At 39.6% G+C, this 27,198-nt stretch overlaps 1 protein-coding gene across 1 annotated transcript in view; it reads left to right on the top strand.

The window, feature by feature from the left end:
* The window catches only part of TERT (telomerase reverse transcriptase), a 1,470,615-nt gene that overhangs the window by 138,738 nt on the left and 1,304,679 nt on the right, over positions 1-27,198 (top strand). The window contains exon 5 of the mRNA XM_044065146.1: positions 12,105-12,287. Within this exon, the coding sequence (XP_043921081.1) occupies positions 12,105-12,287 (183 nt within the window). The remainder of the gene's footprint in view (positions 1-12,104; positions 12,288-27,198) is intronic.

Raw genomic sequence — 27,198 nt, 5'->3', positions numbered from 1 at the left:
TGATTCTATTTCAGGCTTCCATTGTGAATGCAGGTGGAGGATGTTGACTCCTTCAGGGTTGACCCATTGACCTCTCTACTGAAGGATGCCAACAGAGTGGCTTGAGAAAACCATTTTACAGTGGCTGCAGTCCTTAAAACATCCTATTACATCATCTGGACTCCAATAGAGAAGGATTTTGATCCACATCTACCAAGCCTGATGCCTTGGTCTTGGCAGCAGCCTTTAGAAATTCTCCAACTCCCCAGACCCCAGCCATCTGTCTCCCAGTTAACTAATGCAGAGCAGTGGACAGGTTAGGGAACATGTGTAGGCATTTGTTACCTTTGTTATGTGGGATCTGAAGTATATTGTATATCTGGATAGTTTGGAACATGACATGGATGATCTGCAGGTTTGCCAATTGTGCAGATGGGTTCATAACAGAAAAGCTGTTTTTTCCATTCCACAGATGTCTTCAACATGACATCTTTTATAATATGCATTCTCTTTAATGCTGTAGAAGCTGTGGCTAAACTTGTGGGATCTGGCCTTCTACACATGGCTTTGTTTACTGTACTTTGCCAAGAATACCAGATAAACTGATGTACTTAGAAAGCATGGAGAAGGAGAGCAAGAACCTGACAACTGCGCACATAAAATTTCAGCCTCCACAAATGCATCCTTTTAAGGATACAGAGAAGACTGTAGCAGATATTGTTTAGTCATGGCGCACAGCAAAAACCCAGTACAGTGGAATGAAACCTATTAATCAGGATAACGTCCAGCATGGGTACAGATAGGGGCTCCAAGCAAATCTTATAAAACTGCGATCTTTCTTGAGGCCACGTCCATTTTGTCCACTCTGAAGGAAATTGAGGAGCATCTCTACTGTCATGTATCTGACTGGAAGCCCATTACAGCAGACAGGTTGCTAAGGAAAGTGATTTCCAGGGTATACAGGAGTCCTTTTTAAATTCATCCTCTCTGGCCATCTGCCTAATGTCCCATGCTATTAACAAAATTTCTGCAAATATGTGCTTATGCATCTACATTTTTGGGTAGGATTCATACGTTATGAATTTTGAACTGTTTCATTTGGTATCACTTCTGCCCCAAGGGTAAATGCAAGTCTGCAGTAGCAGTTCAGTAGAGGTTGCAAAGAAGCAACATTTTCCTGTTTCTTTGCAACTGGCTGCTAGATGTTTCTTTAGTACAGGTTGTAATAATGCCAGGGAGTCTCTAATCAACATGTTTCACGGGTTAGTTATTAAAGAGAATTTTACAATGTCCTCTGATACTATACTGCCTACTCACAGTCACTGGCAGAAGTCAGGACGTTCTTTATTTACAGGCAGTTCTTCCAATGGATTGCATAGTATCCCTTGTAACCAGAGTTTCTGTTATAAAACATTTCAGCCCACCTATGCCTCAAAACTCTAGAATTTATTGTAATAGCCATTCTAATTATGCTTCACACCTAACATCATATATGATGTTGTAGCTGACAGTCATGGTCCAGTGATCTCAGTTGTCAGACTCTAATTACCACCAAATTCAAATTTCTGAAGCATGCAGGCAGCATATTCACTGGTGGAGGGGCATTATCAATCATTCATTTTCCCTCTCCCACAGCTGCAGTCACAATGAACACATATGCCCCAGAGTGTAGTGAAGGGCATTATAGTCTGCATATGGTTCAGGATTTCTGGGCATCCTCTGATTCCACCATACAAGATAGCATTCTGCAGGTAAGGACATTTCTAAAGTTTGCCTTTTAGGGCTCCCTTCCTCAGAGCATAATTACCATTCGGTTATACTGCATAACAGCTTGTTTCATCAACAAGCCAGGGTGGCATGCTGTTGTCCTTTTTACTCAGAATCCATGAGATTATGGTAACTTATCTGTTCACTCCAGGTTATGGTGATGAATCATATCCCAGGGGTGGCCACCTCTCTACTAAACAAGTTCATCTGTTATTTACTGTCTCTTAGTCCTTTGGTGACTCAGAAGTTTGTCTGCATGTGGGCAAACTTTGTAGTAACCTTTTCGCAGCCTAGACTGGTGTAAAGAGCAACAGCTGTTTCTTCCTTATACCTCTTCTGTGGTCCATAAGGTAGTGCACCAGGAGTGGTGTGGTTCAGAAGTGCCCACCTGCTCTCCTTTTTACACTTTTCCATTTCTTCTAATCATAGCAGTTATCAAAAAGCCCAAAAAGAACAAGGAAAATTTCATTTTCTTAGGTCCTTACCGGCCTTGGCAGATTTGGTTCCTGGTGCTTTAATTTCACCTCCTAGAGAAATACCCAGTGTTTTGTACCCCCATAATATTTACTCGCCCATCAGGCAATCACCACCAACCTCACACTCACTACCTCAGGCTTACTACTTGACTTGTCTAATTTCACAAGTTACTGATAATGCCTTTTGTTCCTTTGAGTTTTTTCCCCAGGTTATCTTTTCATCTGAGTGAATGAGCACTCAAAAAACATATAGAGATAAATGGACTCCTTGGTCACCAGACAAAGCACTTGAACTATTCTCAGACTCTGTCCCTGTCTCATCTCTGTTGAATTATTTGTCCGGGAATTTTGATTTCGGGCTGAGTTATTTCTCCATCAAGGTGCATCCAAGAGCTGTTTCTAATTTCCTTGGTGGTTGCTGTCTTCATCAGTGACATCACTTAAGTTTGCAACTTCTTCCTGAAGGGCACTTTTCTTCTGGTATCTTTTCTGTGGGATCCTGTATTCCCGTGATATATACTTTATGTTAGAGAAGTTTACCTCACCCCTTTTTGAACCTGTGGCTTCAGTTGATTTTAAATGGTTTTGCTGGAAAATAATTCTTGTAGCAGTTACCTTTGCCAGAAGAGTATCAGAAGTATGTGCAGTTTCTTTTTTTAATTTCTCCAAGTCTTGGTTTCTTATACCATGACGGGAATGGACCCCATTCCTAAGTCAAAGTATGATTAAAATACATTAAATTAGTACCATTTCAATCTTTGATGTCAGTCAGTAGTGCTCTTTGCAGCACCCTCAATGTGCCCCATAATAACTCCTGCAGTTCGTACGGAGTTACATGTATTGGTAACATATTTAAATACAATTGTAAATTCATTTTTATAAGACACATTACTCCTACTACTATTGGAACTGTCTGGGTATCTTTCTTCCACATTGCTCTCATTTCTGCCTGCAGATCCTGATATTTTATGACTTTGTGTCTCTCTGTATGCATGACACCATAGTCACTGGGTGTGGCAATTTCAATAATCAATGCTACTCTTGTCTATCTTTTGAACTGTTGGTAATGGATGATCCCATGTGATGTAGACTTCTTCATTTTCTGTGATGCTTTGTGGCTCATGTTTCCAGTGTTTTTCGGCCACTTCAGTACCATAATATAATGTTTGCACTATCCCCAGTGCAACAGTCTCGTGACATTATTATGCCTTTCAGTATACAGTCCTTCTGCCTTTTGTATGTAGCAACCAGCAATGAGGTGTGCAACTGTTTGCAATTTGGTTTTATAAAACCTACATTTGTCTATTTCTCTCACATGTTCAGTGGACTTTATAAACCAACGTGTACGCAGCCCACTATCTTGGGCCGCCAATATTAACCGTTCATCTCGGTTTGAATTCTCCTCTCCTTAACCATTCCTGATCAACATGAGGTTCTTCCAGAAGGTTTCTATACTTGCAACTATATTTATGCTTTTTCCACATTTCTTGCCTTCTCATCTGATCCTTCACTTTATATTCTTTGTTTTCTTTTCTGGCACATTCAGTTGCTGCTTGATTTTTATCTACTTCTGGTTTGATTTCCATTCCTGCTTGACGCCGATAAGCTTCTGTTAGATTAAGCAGAGAAGTCATGTTAGATTTATTCTCCTCATGTTTCAAAACTTTCACTACGTTTGGGTTTTGTGAGGTCAGCAGATACGTGTGGTGTCCCACGATTGCAGATCTGCACATATAATCAGTTTCAAAGAGGCCCATCCGTCCTTCGGAATGCGGAATATATAATCTTGGTATGCACTGATTTTTATAAATCATTTGGTGTGCGTGAAGTATCCTTCTTGTTTTCCTGTCTAATCTAAACAGCACATTTTGGGGCCAATCACTCCAAAACTTTAAGTTAGGACAGGAAGAGCAAATTGGTTTATAGCTTGGATTTTGTTCCTAGATGTCAACGCTGTTTTCAGAATTAATTTAAGTCTTCTAAAGTATTCCTTACTAAGTTTTATTTGCATTTGTTCATGTTTTATTGTTAATCCTTCATCAGTTCCCAAGTATTAATAGACTCCTCCTTTCTCAAGTTCATTTATATCACATTCTTGTCCCAAACTGATGTTCTCCTGGTTTTGCAGTTTTCCTACTTTAAAGGTTGCTTTTGCACATTTATAATGACCAAATGACATTCTTATATCATCTGAAAAAGTTTTGACAACTTGCATTTGTGCTTTCAGTTCTTAATCTGATGAGCTATACAGTTTTAAATTATCGACAGAGAGAATGTGAGAAGTCTTTACACTTTGTTGTTTTCTAGGAGCCAGATTCTAGCCATAGCCTAAGCTGTTGAATAATTTAAGTTTAATGGATTAAGAGCAAGGCAGAATAGTAACAGTGACAGAGAGTCACCCTGGAATATCCCCCTTTGAATTTTTATCCCTGGGATAACAATTTGTCCTTTATCACGGCTTATTTGCAAAGTGGTCTGCCACTGTTTCATGGTCACTGTAATGTCATCAATCAATGTGGGTTCATAGGTTCATAGGTTTGTACTAGGCTAACTGCCCTAGGGCATTTATAAGCCTAGCCCAAAGTTATGTGGCTTACGCCGCCCCTTATGTTAGAAATACTGTGCCCATTAGTTTGTTGTGCCTCTGTCCAGTAGTGACACAGAGATGATTCCCAGGGTAAACCTACGATCTCCCATCCACCGGTCAAGATTTCTCTTGAACAGAGCCAGCGAGGTGCTCTGCCTCACATGGACCGGGATTTTATTCCACAGCATGGGGAGTCTCTGGGTGATAAATCTATCCCTCCAGCACGTCCTATTTATATCCGTGCTAAGGTTTAAGTCTCTTGCTCTAGTGGTTTTGGTGGATTTGGATTTTTTGAGATGGAGCATGTCCATTAATTCCGGGTTGGTCATGGCCTTGTATGTCAGGCACAGGTCACCTCTGAGCAGACCGTATGCAACTGAATAGAGTTGGAGTTTCTTCAGTCTGGCAGCATATGACAGGTTTTGGAGTCCCTTTATCCTTTTGGTGAGGAACTTTTGGGGTCTCTCCAATTGCTGCAGGTGTCAGGTGAGATACATCCCGAATGGGGCATTGTACTCGATCATTGGTCTGATAAGTGAAGAGTACAGGGGAACAATGACCTCACTTGATCTGGATGTGAATCCCTTCATGATCAGGTGGGCAATGTAGAAGGTCTTTCGAACCACTTTAGCAACGTGAGCGTCAAACGAGAGGCCACTGTCAACCTGGGGCCCCAGGTCCCTGATAACCTCTTCTGTGCTTAGTGGGTTGCCACCTATATGGTAGCTTGGGGTTACCTTGTTTTTCCTGAAGGGTATGACTATACACTTTTTTGCGTTTAACTTCAGGCCATGGCTCTGGTACCAGCTATCAGTTTCCGTGAGACCCCTCTGAAGGATGTCTGTGTCCGATGTACTATCCACTATGGCACCCAGTTTGCAGTCATCCGCAAACTTTGTCAGCCATAGTCCTCCTATGTTTGCCTGTACTTCTGAGAAGTAGATGCCGAACAATAGGGGGCCAAGGACTGAGCCCTGTGGGACTCCACTTGTAACCGGCTTGGAGTCTGACATGGCTCCAGCAACTCTAACCCTGTGGGTTCTGTCCTTTAGCCAGTTTGCAACCCATCTTGTGACATATGGGTTTACATTTAAGCTGGTAAGTTTCTCTATAATACCCGAGTGGGGTATTGTGTCGAAAGCTTTTGCAAGGTCAAGGTAGGCTGTATGGACTGCCTTTCCCTCATCAATGGCCTTGGTGACTGTTTCGAAGAAGCCGACCAAGTTCAAAAGGCAAGATCTGCCCTTGACAAAGCCAAACTAGGTTGGGTCCAAGGTCTGCAAGTCCCCTATGTCCTTGTTTATGAGTTCCATTATGATCCTCTCCATAGCTTTGCAGACCAGGCTTGTTAAGCTTATGGGGCGGTAATTACCAGGGTCCGTAGAGGCACCGCCTTTGTGGAGTGGGACCACAGTTGCCGTACGCCACTCCTTGGGCACATATCCTGTGGTGAGGCTAAGATTAAACAGCTGCCTTATGTGTGGGTTTAGTTCTTCATTGAGTTCATGTAGCACACAGCCGGGGACACCATCCGGTCCCATTGATGCTGTGTTTTTAGCTTTAGAGAGAGCAGCTTTTACCTGCGCATTTGAGATGTCTGGGAGGCTACTCTCAGTTGGGATAGTTATCTCTCCTTTTGGGTGGGATGTATCTTATACATTTTTAAGCACTTTATCCATGAATGAGGGATACTATCAAATGCTTTTTTGTAGTCAATCCATGCCATATTTAGATTCATCCCCGTTTACAGTTCTCCACTATGACTTTATTTAACAACAAATGATCCTTTGTTCCATATGACTTTTTTATTGCCTTTTTGTTCTACTGCCATAATTGAGTTTTCTTCTAAATGACTATAAACTCTGTCGGCATCAGTTCCCGTGTATAGTTTATACGTCGTCGGAAGACAAGTTATTGGTCTATAATTTTTAGGGTAGCTTGCAGATTCACTCAAGTAGGAGCATTGTTTTTCCTGTTGTTAGCCAGGTTGGTGCCTGTTCTGGGTGTGCATATAAATAGTTCTTAGTCATGGCAAAATCTTTGTGCAAAGATGTTAATACTTTTAACCAGAAGTTAGGCACTGCATCTGGGCCTGGGGTTTTCCAATTAGAGGCTTTTCTTAACTTTGTTTCAATCTCTCTGGCCGTTACTTCATCCCATTTCATATCCTGTACCTTTAAACTTCTTATTCTTTTTTTTACTACTTCTATCCATTTAGCATATTTGTTATGTTCCACAGGATCTTCATAGATAATTATCCAAAATTTATCTATTTCTTCTTTTTGTTGGCGGTCTTTCAATTCCCTTTATCTTATTTCCCAGTGCTCTATAAAACCTTTTTGGGTTCTCAGTAAATTGCTTATTTTGCACTTTTCCTTTATATTTATCTTCGTATCTTCTAAGTTTTTCCGCCTGTCCTGAAATTTTTAGTTTGTTATTTGCGATAGTGCATGATAGATCCTGGTCTGTTCTAATATTGCTCATTGCTTTTATCACATCTGTCTTTCTTAGTATTTTTGTTGATCTGTTCCCTCTTCTAAAGTCTTCTAACAGTGACACTTCTTGTCTTAATTGCTTTATATTTTTTTCTATTTGATATTTCCATGATGGTACTCGATTCCTCTCCTTCCTTTCCCCTCACTACCCTCTGTTTTTGTGGTAGACCTTTATCAGTTATTAATTTAGGTGCACAGTACTATATCCTGTTTACTTCTGTTATATCACATGAATCTCTATGAATAGTCCTAATTACTGCATTCATTTGCTTTATTAGACTTCTGACATTTTGGATTTTATTAACCTTCTGCAGTCTATTTCTTTCATTGATCTTGATATATCTGTCCATGTGTATAAAATCAGGCAATTCTTTTCTTAGCTCATTTTCTTCCAAACTGAGGGCACATCCCTTGTTTTCCAAATCCTGCAGGCATTCTATAGAAGGTTCTATAGCATCTTCCTGTAAGACAGTCTCATCAATTTCATCCTGTGCCGTCCGTTGCTCTTATCATATGGGAACTCACAGGCCTATCACTCCTCAACATTGACTGCATCACAGTTTCCTGTTCCCTTCCTGTCTAGCTTCAAGTGAACGTTTATACTGGTTTCCTGTGGAAGGCTCCAAATTACCTTCATATGGCATCTGGCCAATTGCTTTCTGTTCCACTGGTTTCCCCTTAATTTGGATATCTGTTACTCTATCCTGATTTGGTGCTTTCTGAATTAGATTTGCTGCACTAAATCCTTCACTTTGCAGGTACTTCCTAACCTCAGTTTCTATTTCTTTAATTTCTCCATTATTAATCTCCTTTTCCCCTTTGTCTTCTTATTTTTTGTATTGTAAAGTTTTCCATGTCCGGATTCCTTTGTCTGTATTTCTCTTCAAATATCTTGTAGCTTTTGACACAAGATGTGCCTATTCTCCCATTCAGCCATAAAAAGGTTGGCGTAGCTATTGGCACAAGATGTGCCCATAGCTACGCCATCCCTCTGGAGATAATATCGTCCTTCAAAACAGAAAGCATTAGATTCTAAGACTACCTCTAAAAGAGTCATTAACAGGTCAATCTGCCTTTCATCTATTCCTGACTCCCTCTTAAGATAACTGCCCACCATCTCTATTCCATCAGCGTTCGGGATAACTGTGAATAGTGAATGGATGTCCATAGTTACAAAAATATAATCAAAACTTCCACATGTTCCCTTAATAAAGTCATAGAGGTCCAACAAAAACTGTCTGGTATCCCTCAATATAAAAACATTAACATCAACTACTGGCCTCAAAAATTGTTTTATATAAATAGAAAATGGTTCAGTGGACCAACCTCTTCCCGCAACAATAGGCCTCATAGGAGGATGTTCCTTATCTTTATGAATCTTGGGAAGGCCATGTATAACGGGGATAAGTGGGTGGGTTACTTCCAATGTCCTGAACAGCTGCATGTCTATCACATGACTCTTGACCAAATCATCCAACATACAGTATATCCTATCAACAAGATGATCAGTCACTTCTCGACCTATAGGAGCATAGAATCTATCATCACTCAGCATCTCAATCATGCTATCATGATATTTACATGTATCCATAAGCACTATCCCACCACCCTTATCAGCAGGTGTAATGGCTATAGTATGATCATTACGCAATCTATGTAACGCTATCTTCTGTACTATATACTATCCTCTTGATATTGTGGTTTGGGAATCGGTCTAGGGACAGAGGATGTGGGAAGGGAATGGGACCACATAATTTTCAACATATCATCACATGACCTCACATGTGATGAGGAGGCTGTATTATCTAGAGGCCTTTTATTCCATCTACTTATAGTAATTTTGAAGAGACTCTACGAGACTTTAAGTTATTTGTACGTAACCTATCTTTAAAAATAGAGTTTAAGAATAATGATGGAGTAGTGAATCAGAGTTTTAGGAAGCCCAGCACTTTCACACCTCAAAATGGTTGAATATGATTTATATAAGATGAGAGATATTAAAGATAGAAAACAGAATAATAGGAATAATTTGCCTTTTTCACAGAAGGCAGCGTTACATAGATTGTGTAATGCTCATACTATAGCCATTAGACCTGCTGATAAGGGAGGTGGGATAGTGCTTATGGTACATGTAAATATCATGATAGCATGATTGAGATGCTGAGTGATGATAGATTCTATGCTCCTATAGGTCGAGAAGTGATTGATCTTCTTGTTGATAGGATAACCTGTATGTTGGATGATTTGGTCAAGAGTCTTGTGATAGACATGCAGCTGTTCAGGACATTGGAAGTAACCCACCCACTTATCCCCGTTATACATGGCCTTCCCAAGATTCATAAAGATAAGGAACATCCTCCTATGAGGCCTATTATTGCAGGAAGAGGTTGGTCCACTGAACCATTTTCTGTTTATATAGAACAATTTTTTAGGCCAGTAGTTGATGTTAATGTTTTTATATTGAGGGATACCAGACAGTTTTTGTTGGACCTCTATGACTTTATTAAGGGAATATATGGAAGTTTTGATTATATTTTTGTAACTATGGACATCCATTCACTATTCACAGTTATCCCGAACGCTGATAGAATAGAGATGGTCGGTAGTTATCGTAAGAGGGAGTCAGGAATAGATGAAAGACAGATTGACCTGTTAATGACTTTTTTAGAGGTAGTCTTAGAATCTAATGCTTTCTGTTTTGAAGGACGATATTATCTCCAGAGGGATGGCATAACTATGGGCACATCTTGTGCCAATAGCTACGCCAACCTTTTTATGGCTGAATGGGAGAATAAGTTTATGTTTAAAATGCCTAGTTTTTTGAGATCAGTGTCCTTCTACAGACGTTTTTTAGATGACCTCTTTTTATTATGGAAAGGGTCATTAGATGACTTGGAATTATTTGTTGAAGAAATTAACTCTTTTACTGGATATCTTAAATTTAGTTTTGAATATTCTATGGAGAAGATACCATTTTTAGATATTTATGTTGAGAAGTTGGACAATGGCCTGATAAATACAGGGCTTTATAGGAAACCATGCCATTGAAATGTATTACTGCACCATCATAGCATGCATCCAGGATACATTTATAGAAATAGTGTTAGGGGGCAGGCAATGAGGATGTCCAGGTATAATCCCACTGACTCGGGTTTTAATAATGAGTTGGATGAACTGTGTAAGAGGTTTTTGGAACGTGGTTATAGTGTTAGTGACATAGGTAATGGAATGGCAGGTACAGATATACTTAGACATGGGGCAGCAGCTCCATACTTCTCTAATAACATGAATAATGTCAGCAATTCTACACATGGATTAGCTCCAAGAAGAGTTCAGTATGATAAAGTGGTATGTCTCATATTTTATACTAAAGATGTAGGTAGAATTAAAGATGTTATAATAACTCATTGGGATATTTTGTCTGTAGACCCAGTAGTTAAGGAAATTGTGGGCCCAGCCACAAGGTTTACTTATAAGAATAAAAGGAACCTAAAGAGGTTACTATGTTATCCTTGCGGGACATTAGAAGGTGAGATAGTGTCACCTTACGGCACACTGCCATGTGGCCATTGTAATTTTTGTCGTTTGATTGATTCTGACCCTACTTTTTTACATCCTACTAACATGAGGTCTTATACGTTCAGAGTTAGAGGGGATTGTATGTCCACAGATATTGTTTATTTAGCTTGCTGTGACACTTGTAACATGTTTTATATAGGGAAGACTAATAGGTGTCTAAGAGATAGGATGCGTGAACATATGTATAACATCAGGATTGCCTCTAAAGTTAATGCCCTAGCTAAGCATGTGGCAGAGAATGGAGGAAATCATACTTTTAGATTTAGGATAGTTGAGAAAGTTTATACAGGACCAAGAGGGGGTGACATCAGGATATATACTGAAACCAGAGAAAGTATATGGATCATGAGATTGAGGTCCGACTTATATCCAGGTCTTAATGGTAGAGTTCCGATTAAACCTTTTCTCAAATCAAGGAGGCTGAGAACATTTTAGGACTGAATTAATATAATGAAGACCACTGTTTTATTTCAGTACCTATATTATATGCCTTCACTCTGAATGATATCTTTTAATAAGTTACTAATTATAGTTACTTTTAAGTGTGTTTAGTTATATATACCCTTTTTTATTATTTTAGATTTGATTCATGTTTTTATACATTTTTTATATTTTTTATATAGGTTTTGATTAAATATGTATATAAATAGGCTATAGTAATAGGTTCTAAGCATATATATTTTTAATATGTATAAGAGTTTGTATTTATGACCTTATGTGTTCGAGATGTTGTTTATATGTTTTTTTCTGAGTTGGCACTTTAAGAGAGGAAGTTTTTCCCGCCAGTTCTCTGATTTAAACTGGATGAGTTTTGGAATGTTAATAGGTCTGAAGAAGCCGTATGGTGAAAGCGCTAACCTGCATCTGTTTATTGTTTTAATAAAAATCGTCCTTGTACTGAACGAGTCGTTTCTACTTCGTTACAGTGGTTTTATTTTTACACTGTACAATTGGACTATTGAAGTATCGGGGACGTTAGATGAACTTTTGGTGGATCTACTGTGTATCGCTCCTACCATACTTGTTTTGTTTTATATTTATATGTGTGGCTTTTTTGGTGGGAGCGTTTACTCCATGTGGGCATCTTATTGAAGAGAAAATTTCCATGTATGTTGCATTTTAAGATAGGTGATACAGGAAAAAGAAACATTTCATAGTGTCTAAACTGTGTATTTGGAAATGCAGAAATACAATATTTTATTTTTAATTTGTTTCTTTTAGGTACAGAAGTTCAACACACAACTTAAAAACTTGTTTAGTGTGTTGAATTATGAACGGATCAGAAACCCCACTTTGCTTGGCTCCTCTGTTTTTGGATTAGATGACATATACAAAGTGTGGAAGAAGTTTGTGTTGGAGAAGCGGAAACCTAAACAGGAAATGCCACATTTCTATTTTGTAAAGGTATGTGCTTATTTTTATGCATTAAATGTACTAGTGACTTAGCAAAGTTTCGGTACTGCTTATCTGAGTTTAGTGACCATTTGCAGTGATTAAATCATGGTATTTTCTATCGTGATATCCGTAGTTGAACACTTTTATCAAAATTTTCTAGCTTCCCATGCCTGGGGGTATTCATTCCTAGTTCAAGTAAAAATCTGCCAGGAGGGCTGTGCACATCTTCTATACTGTTAGTTTTTTACTGCTGTTTACACAGTTTGGATCTCTAGCACAAAGTTCATACTTGGAAAGTTTCTTCAGTAAATTCCTAAACCACTGAAATATGCTGTGTATTCTGGTGATCATGAGATCGTAAACCAGGATACAGGATGGCACTGTTTCTGTTTCCCGGGTGAGATATATGACTTTAAGGACTGTTGAAAGTAGCAGAGCTGCATCCTGCACAGCTGTAGAAGGCACATGAAGCTTCTGGCTTACATCACCAAAGAGAGATGGTGTACTTGGTGGTGGTCAATTCAGGGACAACCAGGGCCCTCTAGTATAATGAAGAGCTAGGGTTGGATGGATTGTAGAGGATGAGGGATAAAGAAGTCAGGCATCCTTCAAAACCTCTGTCCTGAAAGCCCATCCTTGAGAAGGTATGTGACTCTTTGCTTGTCACCAGTTCTTCCCTGAAAAGCAAGGGATACATTTCAGAATGTTCTTCTGGTAATGATGGGAGGAGGTTGAGTGGTAATCTGCTGATAACCAGCCTGTGGGGGTGCTTCTTGAGGTATCCTTGGTCAGCTTCCCCATTTTTGAGCATTGAGAAGAGCAAGCCCTTCAGACCCCAAGGTTGACTGCAGTTTCATTGCAGCTTAGGGAATCAACCTTTCTTCCCTGTTTTTCCCATTGTAATTTGAAAAAGAATTGCTGTAATGTGTGGAGACTCCTACGGGTTCTAGGTCACTAGTGCCAGTATCAATGCCTTAAACATTAATCTTGATTTGATATGTATTGGGATCAGTCCTCTTGGGTGCATGAAAGCAGCATTTGGGGGAATAGTTTGATATTCACTCAAGGCCCATGCAGGCCACTCAAAACTTTGCACCATCTCTAGTGTGCATCACTCTAGATGGTTGAGCCACATGACACCTAATGCCTGCCTAACATTCACTCACGTCATATGTCAGGTAATAACAGCCTATGCCTTTTGGAGCTAAGATGAGAGGAACTTCTTGCTTATTCTCCTTCTTGAAATGGAATTGTGAGGATACTGATATGTGCGTTTCTGAGACGGACAAAGATAGCAAGACCGTTTGTGTTAGTAGCTTCCATCAAGATTACCTCTCCCTTGGAGAAAGGCAGTGCCTCGTGAAGTCCCCCTGTTGGATTGTCATTAGTTTGCTTCTTCTCCCTCTTTTCATAAAATGACTAAATTGGTATTCTTGGAAGAAGTTTCGGGAACTTTGGACCCCTTCTTGTTGATTCCATCCTGCAGGATGCTGTTTATGTGGCTCCTTCTTCTAAAAATATTGATGTTGTGTACAATCCCTGGTAGAGTAATATTTAAAATCATTCCTGGGAAGAGTGTTATGATATCTGGTTCTGTTCAGCATAAGTCCAAAAAAACACATCACCCTTCTAGTTTGCTGTCAGATGAGGACTGCAAAATTTTGAAGAAGATAGGGAAAGAAGTGGTCTTTTCTGTTTTGGGCCATTGGCTCCTTACCTGTCACTATCACTTGTCCCATTTCTACTACTCCTCCTCTGTGGCACAAGCTCTGAAAAAGGTGTCAGACTCGCTAATACTGGAATCTTCTGAAAGCAGAATAGAAATCACAAAAACAACTTACAACGTAAAGTCACAAACTATCCAATAAGTGCCACGGCTCCTTTGTAACCTTGCGCTGTCGAAATAACCACAAAAACCGCAAGGTAAATCCAAATGGAATTCAGCAACTAGTACCAAAAATGAGGAATCCTGGTGGAATAGCACACTAAAGAATAAACTCCAAGCTGATGCAAACTGAACAAGTAAATCAATGTCCTTTATTCCAAGAAAGAACAACAATACAAAACGGTAAATGCACTTAAATAAAATAACAAAAATCAATCCAATAAGGTTAAGCGTTTTCACCCACTGCAACTCGTGGACTTCATCAGAACCTTTTGAGTAAAATAACCGAGTCCTTTTAAGAGAAAAAAAGGCGCCCAAAGGAAGCGGAAACTGATGTAACATCCTGTATAGCAAATACCGCCCCCTGCACTTATACACCAATCATTAAATTTAAAATTGGCGCCATCAGGAAGCTAAAAAATGCATCATTTCCTGAATTCTATCCTATGCTATACTCCTCCCCTTAAAGGCCTCATTACACTTACTAATACTTCGATTTATACAAAATCTATCAGTGTAGTTCATGCAAAAAATTCAACAATAAAATTCATCACTAATAACCATACTCAAGCATCCATATCAAATTGATTAAAATATTTAAAATAATCTAATGATAATAAAATATTTACAATGTTCCTATAATAAAACAATGTCTCAAAAGATGCTTAACAATCTCATTACCTATACTACCTGACGAATATGTAAGTATTGTGTTACCAGTATATACCTATACATAATACAATAACGTGGAATTAATATATGTAAAAAATCCACAATAAATGTACATATAAAATAGTTAATAGTTAATAAATAATAAACAGTCATATACAATATTCTAAAATTGGTTTACAAGAAATAAAAACATTGAGGCCAGGGTATGTGGTGGCATCTAATAAAAGTTGCCACCAAACCTCTTTAAAACTCAACACTGTTTTGTAATCACCACCTATAGAATCAACAGTGATGGTTTCAAGAATAGCAAACTTAAAATTATGTGTTTCATCAGTGGAAATTATATGACGATATAAGGCATTTCTTACATCTTTTTTGTGAATACTATAAATATGGTCATAAATGCGTTGCCGAAAACAACACTCAGTTTTACCTACATAAAAACCTATGCACTCACTACATTTAGCAATATAAATTATCATCTTAGTCCTACAATTTCCATATTTGGGTTTAATGATTGTGCGAGTCTCATTTTGGATTATCAGTTTTTTTGTCTTCTAAAATATACTTACACTGGTTACAAGAACTGCATTTATAGGTATGGATTAAATCATTGGACATCCTATCCCTTTGCTTTTTCCTGGGAATTAATACATTTTTAATATTTTTGCCCATTTTGTATGTACTTCTCGTTTTTTTCCCCATTATTTGTATCAATTTAGGATCCCGAGAAATCAGGTACCAAAATTTGTTTACAATATAAATAACTTTGTCAACTACCGGGCTATATAATAATATTAAGGATCTGTGATGACCGTTAGACTGACTTCCATCTCCTTTATCATCTTTAATCATATTTCTAGATTCAAATCCCTTTCCCAATAAAGGACGGTATTTCCTGTCCCTTTCTTGAATGACATAATTACCTATAGTAGATAAAATTTTTTCAGGATAACCTGTCTCAACAAACAATTGCGTAATAAACTCAACTTCACCTGTCAATACCTTCATGTCAGATGTCATACGCGCGGCTCTAATAACTTGTCCTTTGCAAATGTTATGTTTCATATTTAAAGGATGACAGCTGCTATATTCCAAGTAATCATTGGTAAATGTGTTTTTCCTATATATTTTTGATTGGAATGTTGAATCATGCTTATAAATATATGTATCCAAATATGCAATCCCCTCAATATTATATGTATACGTGAATTTCAGATATTCACTGGTGGTATTTAGATACTTTAAAAACGTGTCTAATTTTTCCGCACTGTCATCCCATAAAATGTACATATCGTCCAGAAACCTTGAATAATGTCTGACGTTTTTGAAATATTCACAAGGAAAAAGGGAGGTGAGTTCCCAATCAAGCATAACCAGGTTGGCAAAGATGGGTGCACAAGCAGCACCCATACCTACCCCCCTGGTTTGCTTGAAGTACTCCCCTTCAAAATATATAAAATTGTGTTCTAACACTAAGGTCATCAACTCCATAATAAGACATATCTGTTCCCAAGTAAGATTGGCAAAGGATGTAATACTATTACAAAAAGCATCCAAACCAGCTTGTTTTGGTAGGCTTGAAAAAAGATCAACAACATCTACAGTAACAAAAAACAAATTATCCATGTTAATATTTGTAGGAAACATTCCCAAAAATTCCCAAGAATCTTTTACCATGTGGGGAATTTTACTATATATATGTTTTAATGAACAATCTATATATTTTCCCATAGGGAATGTTTTGGATTTGCTACCAGATATAATTGGCCGGAAAGGGGGGTCCAAGGTATTCTTATGGATTTTGGGAATACTGACGATGGTTGCTAGTCTAGAATACTTCACTTGTAAAAAAATATAAGTTTCCTTATTAATTCTACCGTCTATATAAAATTCCTCTAAATAGGAATCAATACGTCGGTAAGCTATGTTTATCTCATTAATAGAAATATTTTGGTAATTCCCTGTGTGATATAAAATATCATATATTTTTTTTAAATATTTTAAGTTATCATATATCACTATACCACCCCCCTTATCCGGCTTCATCACTCAAATATTGGGATTATCCTCTAGGGACTTAAGTGTCTCTCTTTCTTCATTAGATAAATTGTTGGTAACATTGTCATTTATATTTCTAGATACCCGATACATTTCTCTAGTTACTACTTTCTCATATAAGTCTACCCTAGGATGATTGGGGGGGTATGAACGTACTTTTGACTTTCAAAGAATTATAATTTTTTAATGTGTTTTTTTCAATATTATTTTTATCATTAAATAAAATTCCTAAATTCATCTTTCTAATGAATTTTTTTATTTTACATAAAACATCAACCACACAAAAATGGGTATTTGGAATAAATTTCATACCTTTGCATAACAACTCAAAATGGTTCTTGTGTATATCCAAACTAGAAAAATTATAAATATTGAAATTTTTGTATGTATATCTATATCTTCTGAAAGCAACAATGTTGAATGCTTTCTTCAGTGACTTTTCAGAGAGTCTGCTGTTGCTGAGGCTGTCTGTAAGGATGCGGTGAGGCAGGCTATACTGGACAGGTCTATATTAGAGCATCAAAATCTTCTTTCCTCGAATGCTTATTCATTGACCCCTATCCATTGAAACTAACTTCAGTTAACATTGAAATTTGTTTACAGGGTAAGTAACCAATTGGCCAGCACCACAACTTTGCCCTTTTCCCCACTGTAGTGTGATCTCTGTGTTGGTATATATATATATATATATATATATATATATATATATGTATATATATATATATATATATATATATATATATATATATATATAGTTGGGGGGATGTGGGGGCGACCCCCCCTTGGGTCGGGTTGATTTAGTGCAATGTGTGTTTCGGTGGTGTAGTGGCCAATTGGACATTTGCCCTGTAAAAAAATTTTGATGTTCGCTGGAGTTAGTTTAGATGGATAGGGGGTCGATAAATAAGCCATCAATGAAAAAAGATTTTAATCTAATATAGACCCATACTGGACATCCTCTTCTATACTGATGTCCTTCAAAAGTGAAACCAAGTATTGACCTTGGTCCCAACCATATGACTTTCGAAGTTTTGAAACTTCGATAATCTGATAGGGATCTATATATATCTATATGTGTGTGTGTGTGTGTGTATTTTTTCCTATTAATATTGTATTCTGTAATATATAGATTTAGTGCATCAATCCTTTTCCTGAGATGCAGTGTGGTCCACAAGACAAAACTATCTGCATTTTCAGTTTAAAACATTCCAGCTTAACTTCAACCATTTTATTAATAGATTATTAATGCTTACTCACATACATCTTCTGTCTAAACTCCTTCAGGCAAATTAAAATCTGAGTGTCATGCTGTTTTATTAAATGATTTAATATGCACCCTTTAATTATGCTTCTTTTAAAGAACGTATGATCATATGCCTGCTGTCTTAACCTTTCATTGATTCTGTCATAATGCTTCCTTCCAACTTTCCTCAAATACAGTCAAACAGCAAAATAGACAACTATTATAACTAATATAGCAACATGTGCTGTATCCCCATCCAGGCTCACTCACAATGCTGTTCCTGTTAAGTGCTTTTTTTCCCTACTAAATCACGTTTTATTTCCATCCAACTAATAGCTTACAGTTGTCCTTTAATTCACATTTCTAGCGTTCTCTCAGATCTATGTCAGTTAGGCTCATCTTTATTTTTTAAACATGTTTTGTAAGTCATCTAATTTTAAGCTGTAATATGGGTTTGCATACATGAACAGAAAATCAACTGTAATAACAGCTTCTATTGTTTCCTTCTTGCAGTATGTTTATAAATGAGTCCCTATCAAAACTGTGAAAGACCACAACACTGATCTGCAAAACATCAAGACTGGAATGCAGAAATTGCAAAATAATGAAAGCCAACGACAACAAAACCCAGAACATTGAACCTGGACACCTCAAAAGTAAAAGTGCAGAACATCATAGACAAAAGCTTTTGCAGGGGGCAAGCCCCCTTGCACCCTCATGTGTGAGTCTGCGCACTCCATACCCCCTGCTAATTATATATAACACCTCTGTAATTGCACAGCAACTGGGAATGGGTAAGTCCCCAAACACAGCTGTACTGCCATCTCACACAATAACTCACCTGCCTGGTTTGCTGTTCTGGCTTTCATTATCGGATTTCATTGATGTTTCGCAGTTGTGTCGTGATCCTTCATGATTTTGATAGGAACCTGTATAAGCATAAATATAGGTATTCTTTTTAACATTTTCATTCACTCCAGTATTAGATATATTGCTTAATTTCTCTCTTCCCTTAAGCTTCACTCTTCCTGCTTAACATTAGTCTGCATGTACTTTTCCTAAAAATAATTTTTATTTCTATGGAATGTGTTCCTTTTCATTTCTAAAGATCCTACCTCCAACTCTTTTATCTCCTTTACAGTATCCAGATCTTCTTTACGTTTGGTATAAGTTTTGATTTCCATTGTCTGTTAATTGCTTTTTTGGGCAGCCAATAGCATTAAACTTAGTAAGGCCTTACCTTTTCTAGGTAATTCAGATCCTATATTCCAGCTGAAAAGAATTAGATCCAATGTTACTTACCCCATCTGACTTCAACCGATGCTGGCCAATTCTTTCAGAGTTCAAACTCCCCAGGCTGTGCCTCCCTTACCCACAACTCCCCAGTCCTCACCCTTCTCCACAGTTCTAATTTGCCGCCATTCCTGTCTTAGTGGTGTTTTCTTGCCTTTTTCTCCAGCTAGAGTGCAGTTAGTGTTTCTGTTGTGTTAGTTTGCCATAGCAGTGATAGTTTTCATTGAAGGTTTGTCTGGTGCGTCTTCAACTTTGTTCGGTTATGGACAAGGGAGTTTAAGGATAGATTACCTGCAGGCACAAGTTGCCCTCGCGGGATGCACATGATAAATGTGTTTGGTGCTTGGGAGCATTGCATCAGGACTCTGCTTGTTCTGTATGCAAAGGTTTTGGATCCACGGCGATTAAAAAATATTGTGCCAAGTTCATCTTTAAGAGACTTCTCCCCTCTGGTCCTCCTCCTTCTTCCTCTACTGCTTCTCCTTTGGCTCCAAAGGTTAGGTCTGAGAAGCACCATCTGTGGGACTCCAAATCATCTAAAGGGGATCAGAAGAGGTCCTCTTCTGCTTTTGTCCCCAGTCATTCCTCCTCAGGCTTGCTGAACCCTGAAGATCTCATGAGTTTTGGGTCTGCAGGCTGCCCCAGTGCCAACATTGTCTCTGCGTCTTTGGAGCCAATCTAAAACAGTGCTGACAACCAGGAAGACTCCATGTCCTGCTCCAAGCCTTCCTAGGAACCAGTCTCCATTGGTGCCAACAACCAGTAAGGCTCTATCTCCGGTTCTAAGCCTTCTTAATCCTTTTCTGCTTAGAAAGGCTCCTTCAGGTAGAAAAACTTCTCCTTCATGCCTTCCACCCAACTAGAGCTGTCGCAGGAATCTTCTCCATCCCAGTTCCAAGCCTGCCCAGCTTGATCTGACTTTTGGGTTTGTTCTCTTCTAAACAACCCACCAATCCCCCATCAGTGGCTTCATCCATCCAGTCATTGTGGTCAGTGGGCAGCATTAAAATTTCTGACTTGGAGCAGCTGGTGAGGTACTTTCTGCAGACGCAGATGCAATTAGGTCTTATCCCTTCGGGTCCGGGTCCAGTTCCCAGACTTTTGGCTCCTTCTGTCTGGCTTCCTCCCTTGAGCCCTTTGGATCTGAGGTCTTTGGACCCAGCTGCGTTCCCACCTCTGGGTCAGATCTGACGGCTTGGACTTCTTTGGTTCTCTTTCAGCCCTTGATCACGCCAACTCTGACTATTTTGAGACCGTTGGGACCCTGGAGCTGTTATGTCGAAGCAGAAATTTCTGAATTGGAGTCGACAATCTTTGCTTTGAGTTCACTCTCAAAGCTTTGGCTTTGGACAGCTTAAATCCGATCTCAGCATTGGGGCTATGTGTAGCCTCCACAGGTTCGGGGGTGTCTCTGGTACCTTCTGTTGTTGGGAACCTAAGCTCTGAGAGGCCATCCTTACATTCACTGCTGCAGTATTCTTAAACATATGGGATTCCCTGCCACAGAAGCCCGACATCCAGCCAGTCTTCCAAAGACTCCTGAATTTAAAAAGTATGTTGAATGTTGCCACACACGCCCTGCGTAAAGTAGGGCATAAAAGTGATATTCAGGCCTACCAAAATCAGAACTGATTGCCCTAGGATGAACACCAGTCCAAGGAACTCAAGATGTAACATGTGCATCCAGGAAGGTAAAGAATTAGGAGGATGGAGGGAGGGAGCGAATACTGCAGCAATGAAGGCAAGGACATCTGCTGTTATAGTAAGATTTTACACAGCTGTGCTGTGTCCTTACATTCACTGCTGCAGTATTCTTAAACATATGGGAGAGTGCCAAAGCTCAAGAGGAAGCTTGGGAAGAGGAAGAATCAGAAGAGTCAGCGATATTGTAGTTGAGGGCCTCACCATATGCGCAGTAGCAAGCCCCTCCCAAAACCCAACCCCCTGATATGTCATTCATGAATATGCATTCCCTCCGAATGTACAACCTAAGAAAAAGTGCACCTGACATTGTAATATGACAGTAAATATAACAGTAAACTGTTTACCGACATCTGTAATTGACAAGTTTTATTGCACTAATAATATATACTAGTAATCATGCAAAGAAACGAAACCGTCAAAACACATGTCGTCAGGCTTTTTACCATGTAGCATTATAATTCTCTTTGTCAGAGTCGGAATGTGATGGTTCACTGTCCCAATTAATGTCCAAACGGACTCCTTTTTCTTTTTTTTTTTTTTTTTTTTTTTTTTTTTGGTGCAGGTGTCACGGCCGACAATTCCTCAGTATCATTGGCAGGACCTTTTACTAAGAATAGCTTTCCTGGACGATACTGTATTAACCGTTTGTGTACATTTAATGTTTTCATATCATGTATGCACGAGCAAATTAAATATGCAGACCGGGTTGTCACTCAATTTGCGACATGCCCACTTCTGCGCGAAACGAACTGGTGAGGCCCTCAACTACAATATCGCCGAAGAGTCCCCTAAAAAACATAAAGAACTGAATTAGCAAAACCATCCCTAGCTCTAGAGATACCATCAAACTTGTAATGCTTGATAAAGGTATGCACAGAAGTCCAGGTAGCTGCTTCAAGAATATAATTAGTATCTAAGCCTTTGAAAAAAAGCACCAAAAGAACCTTAACAGTTTTGTTTATTTCCCTGTGTTTACCAGTTTTTTTTCCAGCAATAGTGAATGCCTTATGCATTGTTTGGACTTCCATAGGCAATTGAGATTTTATTTGGACTGTACCAAAGCCTTTAGAAAATACAATCAGTTATTTGTCCGCTTTTGAAAATCTATGCTGAGCTCACCTGCGTCTAAAGTCATTTTATCGGTCCATATATTTCTCGTTAATCACTGTATATTAATCAGATCAGACAATAGTAGTAGAAGTAGCGAATGTAAACTTGTCTTAAGTCAAAACAAAACAAAACAAAAAGTAATAATACTAAATATATAATTGTACAGCATTACTAAGTATTCAAAAGTAATCCAAGCAAGGCAGGCAGTCTGTTTCCAGTCGAAAATCCTTTATTAAGTACACAGACAAGCGATCCAAGTAAAACAAAAATAGAGTAATAATTTCCTCACAAGCGTATATATATATATATGTATATGTATATATATATATATATATATATATATATATATATATATATATATATATACTTTTTATCAGGCATGGGAGTGGTTTATTGTGCTGTAAAACAAAGTGTTATTGGTACACATGTTAAATTCACATCCCTTCCCCTATCAGTGTGACATTCGAGCTGCTCCTTCTCTACTTAGTAGCTGTCATAATAATATATAACCCTTATGTACTTTAAATAAAATTTATAATGATGTGGTACCTCTTATTTAAACAAATTATTAAGTAGATTAAGTCTGTAATTTTATCCAAGACAATATACTACATGGCTGGAAATATATCGACCTTAGTTCATTTGGCAATCAAAAAATATATATAAATATATACATATACATTTTGCACGTAAAAATCAATTTCTGTTTTCATAACCGGTCTAGGGGTTGAGGAACATCTGATAGGTCCAGCTTTGGGGGGGGTACCGCTTTGGAAGCTGCCCTTATTTCACTGTCCTGCACATCCACGGAGGTACCAGCAACGTCAGGCTCCGATGTTGGGGGGAACCAGGTTCACCCAAATAGCTAGTGTTACCATCTGTTATCAAGGAAGGCACTTCTAGTTCTAGGCTGACATTGGACATTAGATTTTCGCCCACTCAGCCAGGACCCAAGACTACTTCTCCAAAAAGGAAGCAGAAGTCAACGCATCTGTCTTCCCCAGTCGAAAATTTGCCTGACTGGCAGGCATTCTCACAGTCTCTTTTTCAGACCTTTTTGGCCCTGAGGTCCACTGCTTCTCAAACTCCTGCCCTTCCATCCTTGAGCCCCAGGCCTGCTTCGGCTGGCCATATGCCACTTCCACATGAGAACGATTCCTCTTCTGATGAGTCCCTCTCCTATGCCTTACAGCTGGCTTCCTCCTTGGGATACTGCTGGCCGGATGAGGATTCCTTGGAAGGGGATTCCCCAAATGAAGACATAACCTTTGGGGAAACCATTTCCAAACTGAGGGAATATTTTGAATGGTATTTGACTCAAATGACAGGAGTGCAGAAGAAGTATTATGAGCTTTTGCAGATGGAATCTCCCTCACCCTCTGCTAGTCCTCCTGTTATCCCAGCATACTTAGATGCCTTTGCCTCTGCTTTCAAGACTCCAGAATCTCAGCCACTGGCCCTAAAAAGACCAGACAGGTTCTACAAAGTTCCTGATGATTTTAAATTCCTCATTAACCCACCTATGGCAGACTCAGCTGTGACTGCTGTCTCAGCAGACAAACAATCCAGGCAGCTTCCTTCTTTTTCCCTACTGCCTTCAGATGAAGAGACTAAGGTGATGGACAGATTAGGAAAAAAGATTTACACCTCTTCAACCTTGGTCTTTAAAGCCATCAATTACCAAACTCATATGGTCAAGTGTGCCTTAGACTTAGTCTCCCAGGCCACAAATATGCTCTCCTCCGTGCCAGATTGTCCCACCAAACCCCAAGTTGCCTCTAAACTATCTTTAGCTGCTCAAGTTGCCAGGCATTCCATTAAATGCAGCTATGGTGCTGCAGTAACATCAGCCAGGTCAGCTGCATCTGCTTCAGTTCTGCGTAGGTACTCCTGGCTCAAGTTACAGCCTCAGCCAGATGATTTCACAAACAAAATTATAGCTGCCCCTCTTGATAACAAGTTCCTCTTTGGGAAGCAGTCAGCAGAACTTTTTAAAAATCTGCAAGAGAAAACCAAGGAGCTATAGGATCTCAAGCATCTCTGTCTCTCCAGTCCCTAAATTTCATAGAAACTACCCAGCCAAGCCAAGTTTTGTCAGGAAGGCCTCTACACCCTCTACCTCCAAGCCAAGGAAAGGTGCCAGGAAACCTCCATCCTCCAGGACTAGCTCCTCTCGCACTACTCCAAGGCAGCCCTTTCCTGAAAGGCCTAACAATGCGTAGCTGTCTAAACACCCATCTCCTTCTCCCCCTTTCTGCCTACCTCTCTCACTGTCTCGCCCTCTGGCATCAAATTACCTCAGACAACTGGGTTCTTTCAATTGTGAAAAAAAGAGTAATTCATGACTTGGCAGGAAAAAACTTTTCCAAAAGGTATCCCCGTCCCTCCAAAAAACCAAATCCATGTCATACCTCAAGTCATTCAGGATTTGGTCCTACAAGGAACAATAGAGAGGGTGCCCCCAGGACAAGAAGGTCAAGGCTTCTATTCCAGGCTCTTCCTAGTCCCAAAAAGGATGGCCCATGTAGACCCATCCTGGACTTGTCTTTTCTAAATCCCTTTCTGCATGTACCCACTTTCCGCATGCTGTCCCCTCAAACCCTTCTTCCACTTTTGACACCCAGTGCCTTCATGGCCACTTTAGACCTGAAGGAGGCATATCTTCACATTCCTATCCACCTAGATTTCCACAAATTCGTATGTTTTGCTGTGCCATTCTCACACTATCAGTTTACTCCTTGCCCTTTGGTTTATGTACAGCACCAAGGGTATTTACAAAGTGTCTAGCCCCAGTAGTAGCCTTCTGCAGAACAAAAGGCATACAAATCTTCCCATACTTGAACGGCAACCTGATCCAGGCAGAGGAAGCAAGTACCTTACAAAGACACCTCGAATTCACCATTTCCCTGCTAGAAAACGTGGGCTTCACAGTCAACCGCAAGTCCTCCCTGACTCTTTCCCAAGACCAGATTTTCTTGGGTTGCAGAATAGGTTCAGATTTGATGAAGGCCTTCCTCCCACCAGAAAAGGTAACTTCTCTGACTGGCTTCTTTCAGGATCTACTCCTAATGAGCTGCATTTCAACTAGGGAATGCTTTATCCTACTGGGTCTGATGGCAGCCACTCTTCCCATGTTGCCCCTTGCCGGGCTACACATGAGGAAGTTCCAGTGGTACTTGAAGAATATTTGGTCCCAACATGCCCATCCACTAGACTTTCAGGTGCCTTTCCTTCCTGCCTAAAGAAAGAAATAAGGTGGCGGATTCAGAGAATCCACCTGAATCCAGGACTCCCATTACAACCTCTCATGGCAGGTCAACAGATGTACACAGATGCATCAGATCTGGGATGGGGGGGTCACTATGAATAGACTTAATGTGCAGGACAAATGGGAGCCCTGCCTTTGGAAAAAACACATCAGCAAAATGACTGCTCTTATCCTATCCCTGAAGGCATTCCTTCCCCTCATACATTCATGTCCCCTCAAAATCTTCACAGACAACACCACAGTACTGTGGTACATCAACAAGTGGGGGGGGGGCCAGGTCTTACTTACTCTGCAGACTGGCCATGCAAGCATGGGTTTTGGCCACTCAATCCAGTTTAACACTACAGGCAGTGTACATCCTATCAAAGAACAACAATCAGGCGGATGCCGTAAGCAGATCATTGTCTCAGAATCACGAATGGATGTGACACAGAGATGTTTTCCTGGACATAGTCCACCAGTGGGGCACACCACAGATAGGTCTGTTTGCCTCCCGTCAGAACAGCCAACTACAGCTATTCTGCTCAAGGTCTCCCTCCCCACAAGCTTGGAGAGTGGGCGCCTTTTCAGTTTCCTGGAAGAGGATGCTGCTGTATGCATCCCCCCTTCCCCCAATACAGAAAGTCCTGCTGAAAATTCAGCAGGACAAACCAGAAATATTGCTGTTGACCCCCTATTGGCCAAGGCAGCAGTGGTTCCCCCTTCTTTTGTCACTAGCCAAGGACAATCAACATAAGTTGCCTCACGGGATGGACCTCATCACAACAGAAGTGATCTCTCATCCACCCACACCTGCAAACTATCAGTCTTACCCTGTGGCCAATAAACCTTTGATCCCTTTTAGACACCTTTACTCAGAGGATGTGCTATCTGTCCTGCTGGAGGCCAGGAAACCTCCTAAGAGAGTCTATTTATGCAAATGGAAAAGGTTTTCTACTTGTCTTCGAAGACAACTAGACCTCTTTCAGGAGGATATACCTCTAGTTTTGTCCTATTTGTGTGAGCTCCTAAAATCTGAACTTTCATATTCTTCAGTGAAAGTCCATTTGTCAGCTATCTCAGACTGTTTACACCTCTATCCACCCTTATTATTCAGATTAGAGGTGAAACTCTTTCTCAAGGGAGTCCTTCATATCAGACCACTGAGAAAACACATCCCTCCTCCTTGGGACTTGAATTTCATTCTGGAGAAACTTACTACTACTCCTTTTGAACCAGCAGCTTCAGCCACATTACAGATGTGTACCTGGAAAACTGCTCTTCTTGTAGCCCTAACTTCGGCCAGAAGAGTCTCAGAATTACAAGCACTCTTGGCTATTCCACCTTACCTCATTTTTCATAAGAATAGGGTCTCTCTTTGTACTAACCCCTCCTTCATGCCTAAAGTGGTCAATGAACTTTCCCTTAGCCAGTCTATTAATTTACCTGCCTTCTACCCTTCACCATAGAATGACAGTGAGATAGTGCTCCATTCCCTGGATGTTCACATGCAACTTAGACTCTATCTGGATAAGACCAAGGACATCAGAAGGTCCAACCAGCTCTTTGTATCCTTTTACCCCAGGGCTCTGGGAAGAGCTGTATCCAAACAGACTGCATCTTCAGGGATGTCCAAAACTGTATCCTTCTGCTACTCCTTCCATGGGAGAAAGTTACCCCACACGGTGAGAGCCCACTCTACCAA

The sequence above is a fragment of the Protopterus annectens genome, chromosome 3.part0, assembly GCF_019279795.1.
Source record: "Protopterus annectens isolate FY-2018-M chromosome 3.part0, PAN1.0, whole genome shotgun sequence".
NCBI classification, from domain to species: Eukaryota; Metazoa; Chordata; order Ceratodontiformes; family Protopteridae; genus Protopterus; species Protopterus annectens.
The sequence above is the reverse complement of the archived record's forward strand: the minus strand, read 5'-3'. Positions and strand labels throughout refer to the sequence as shown.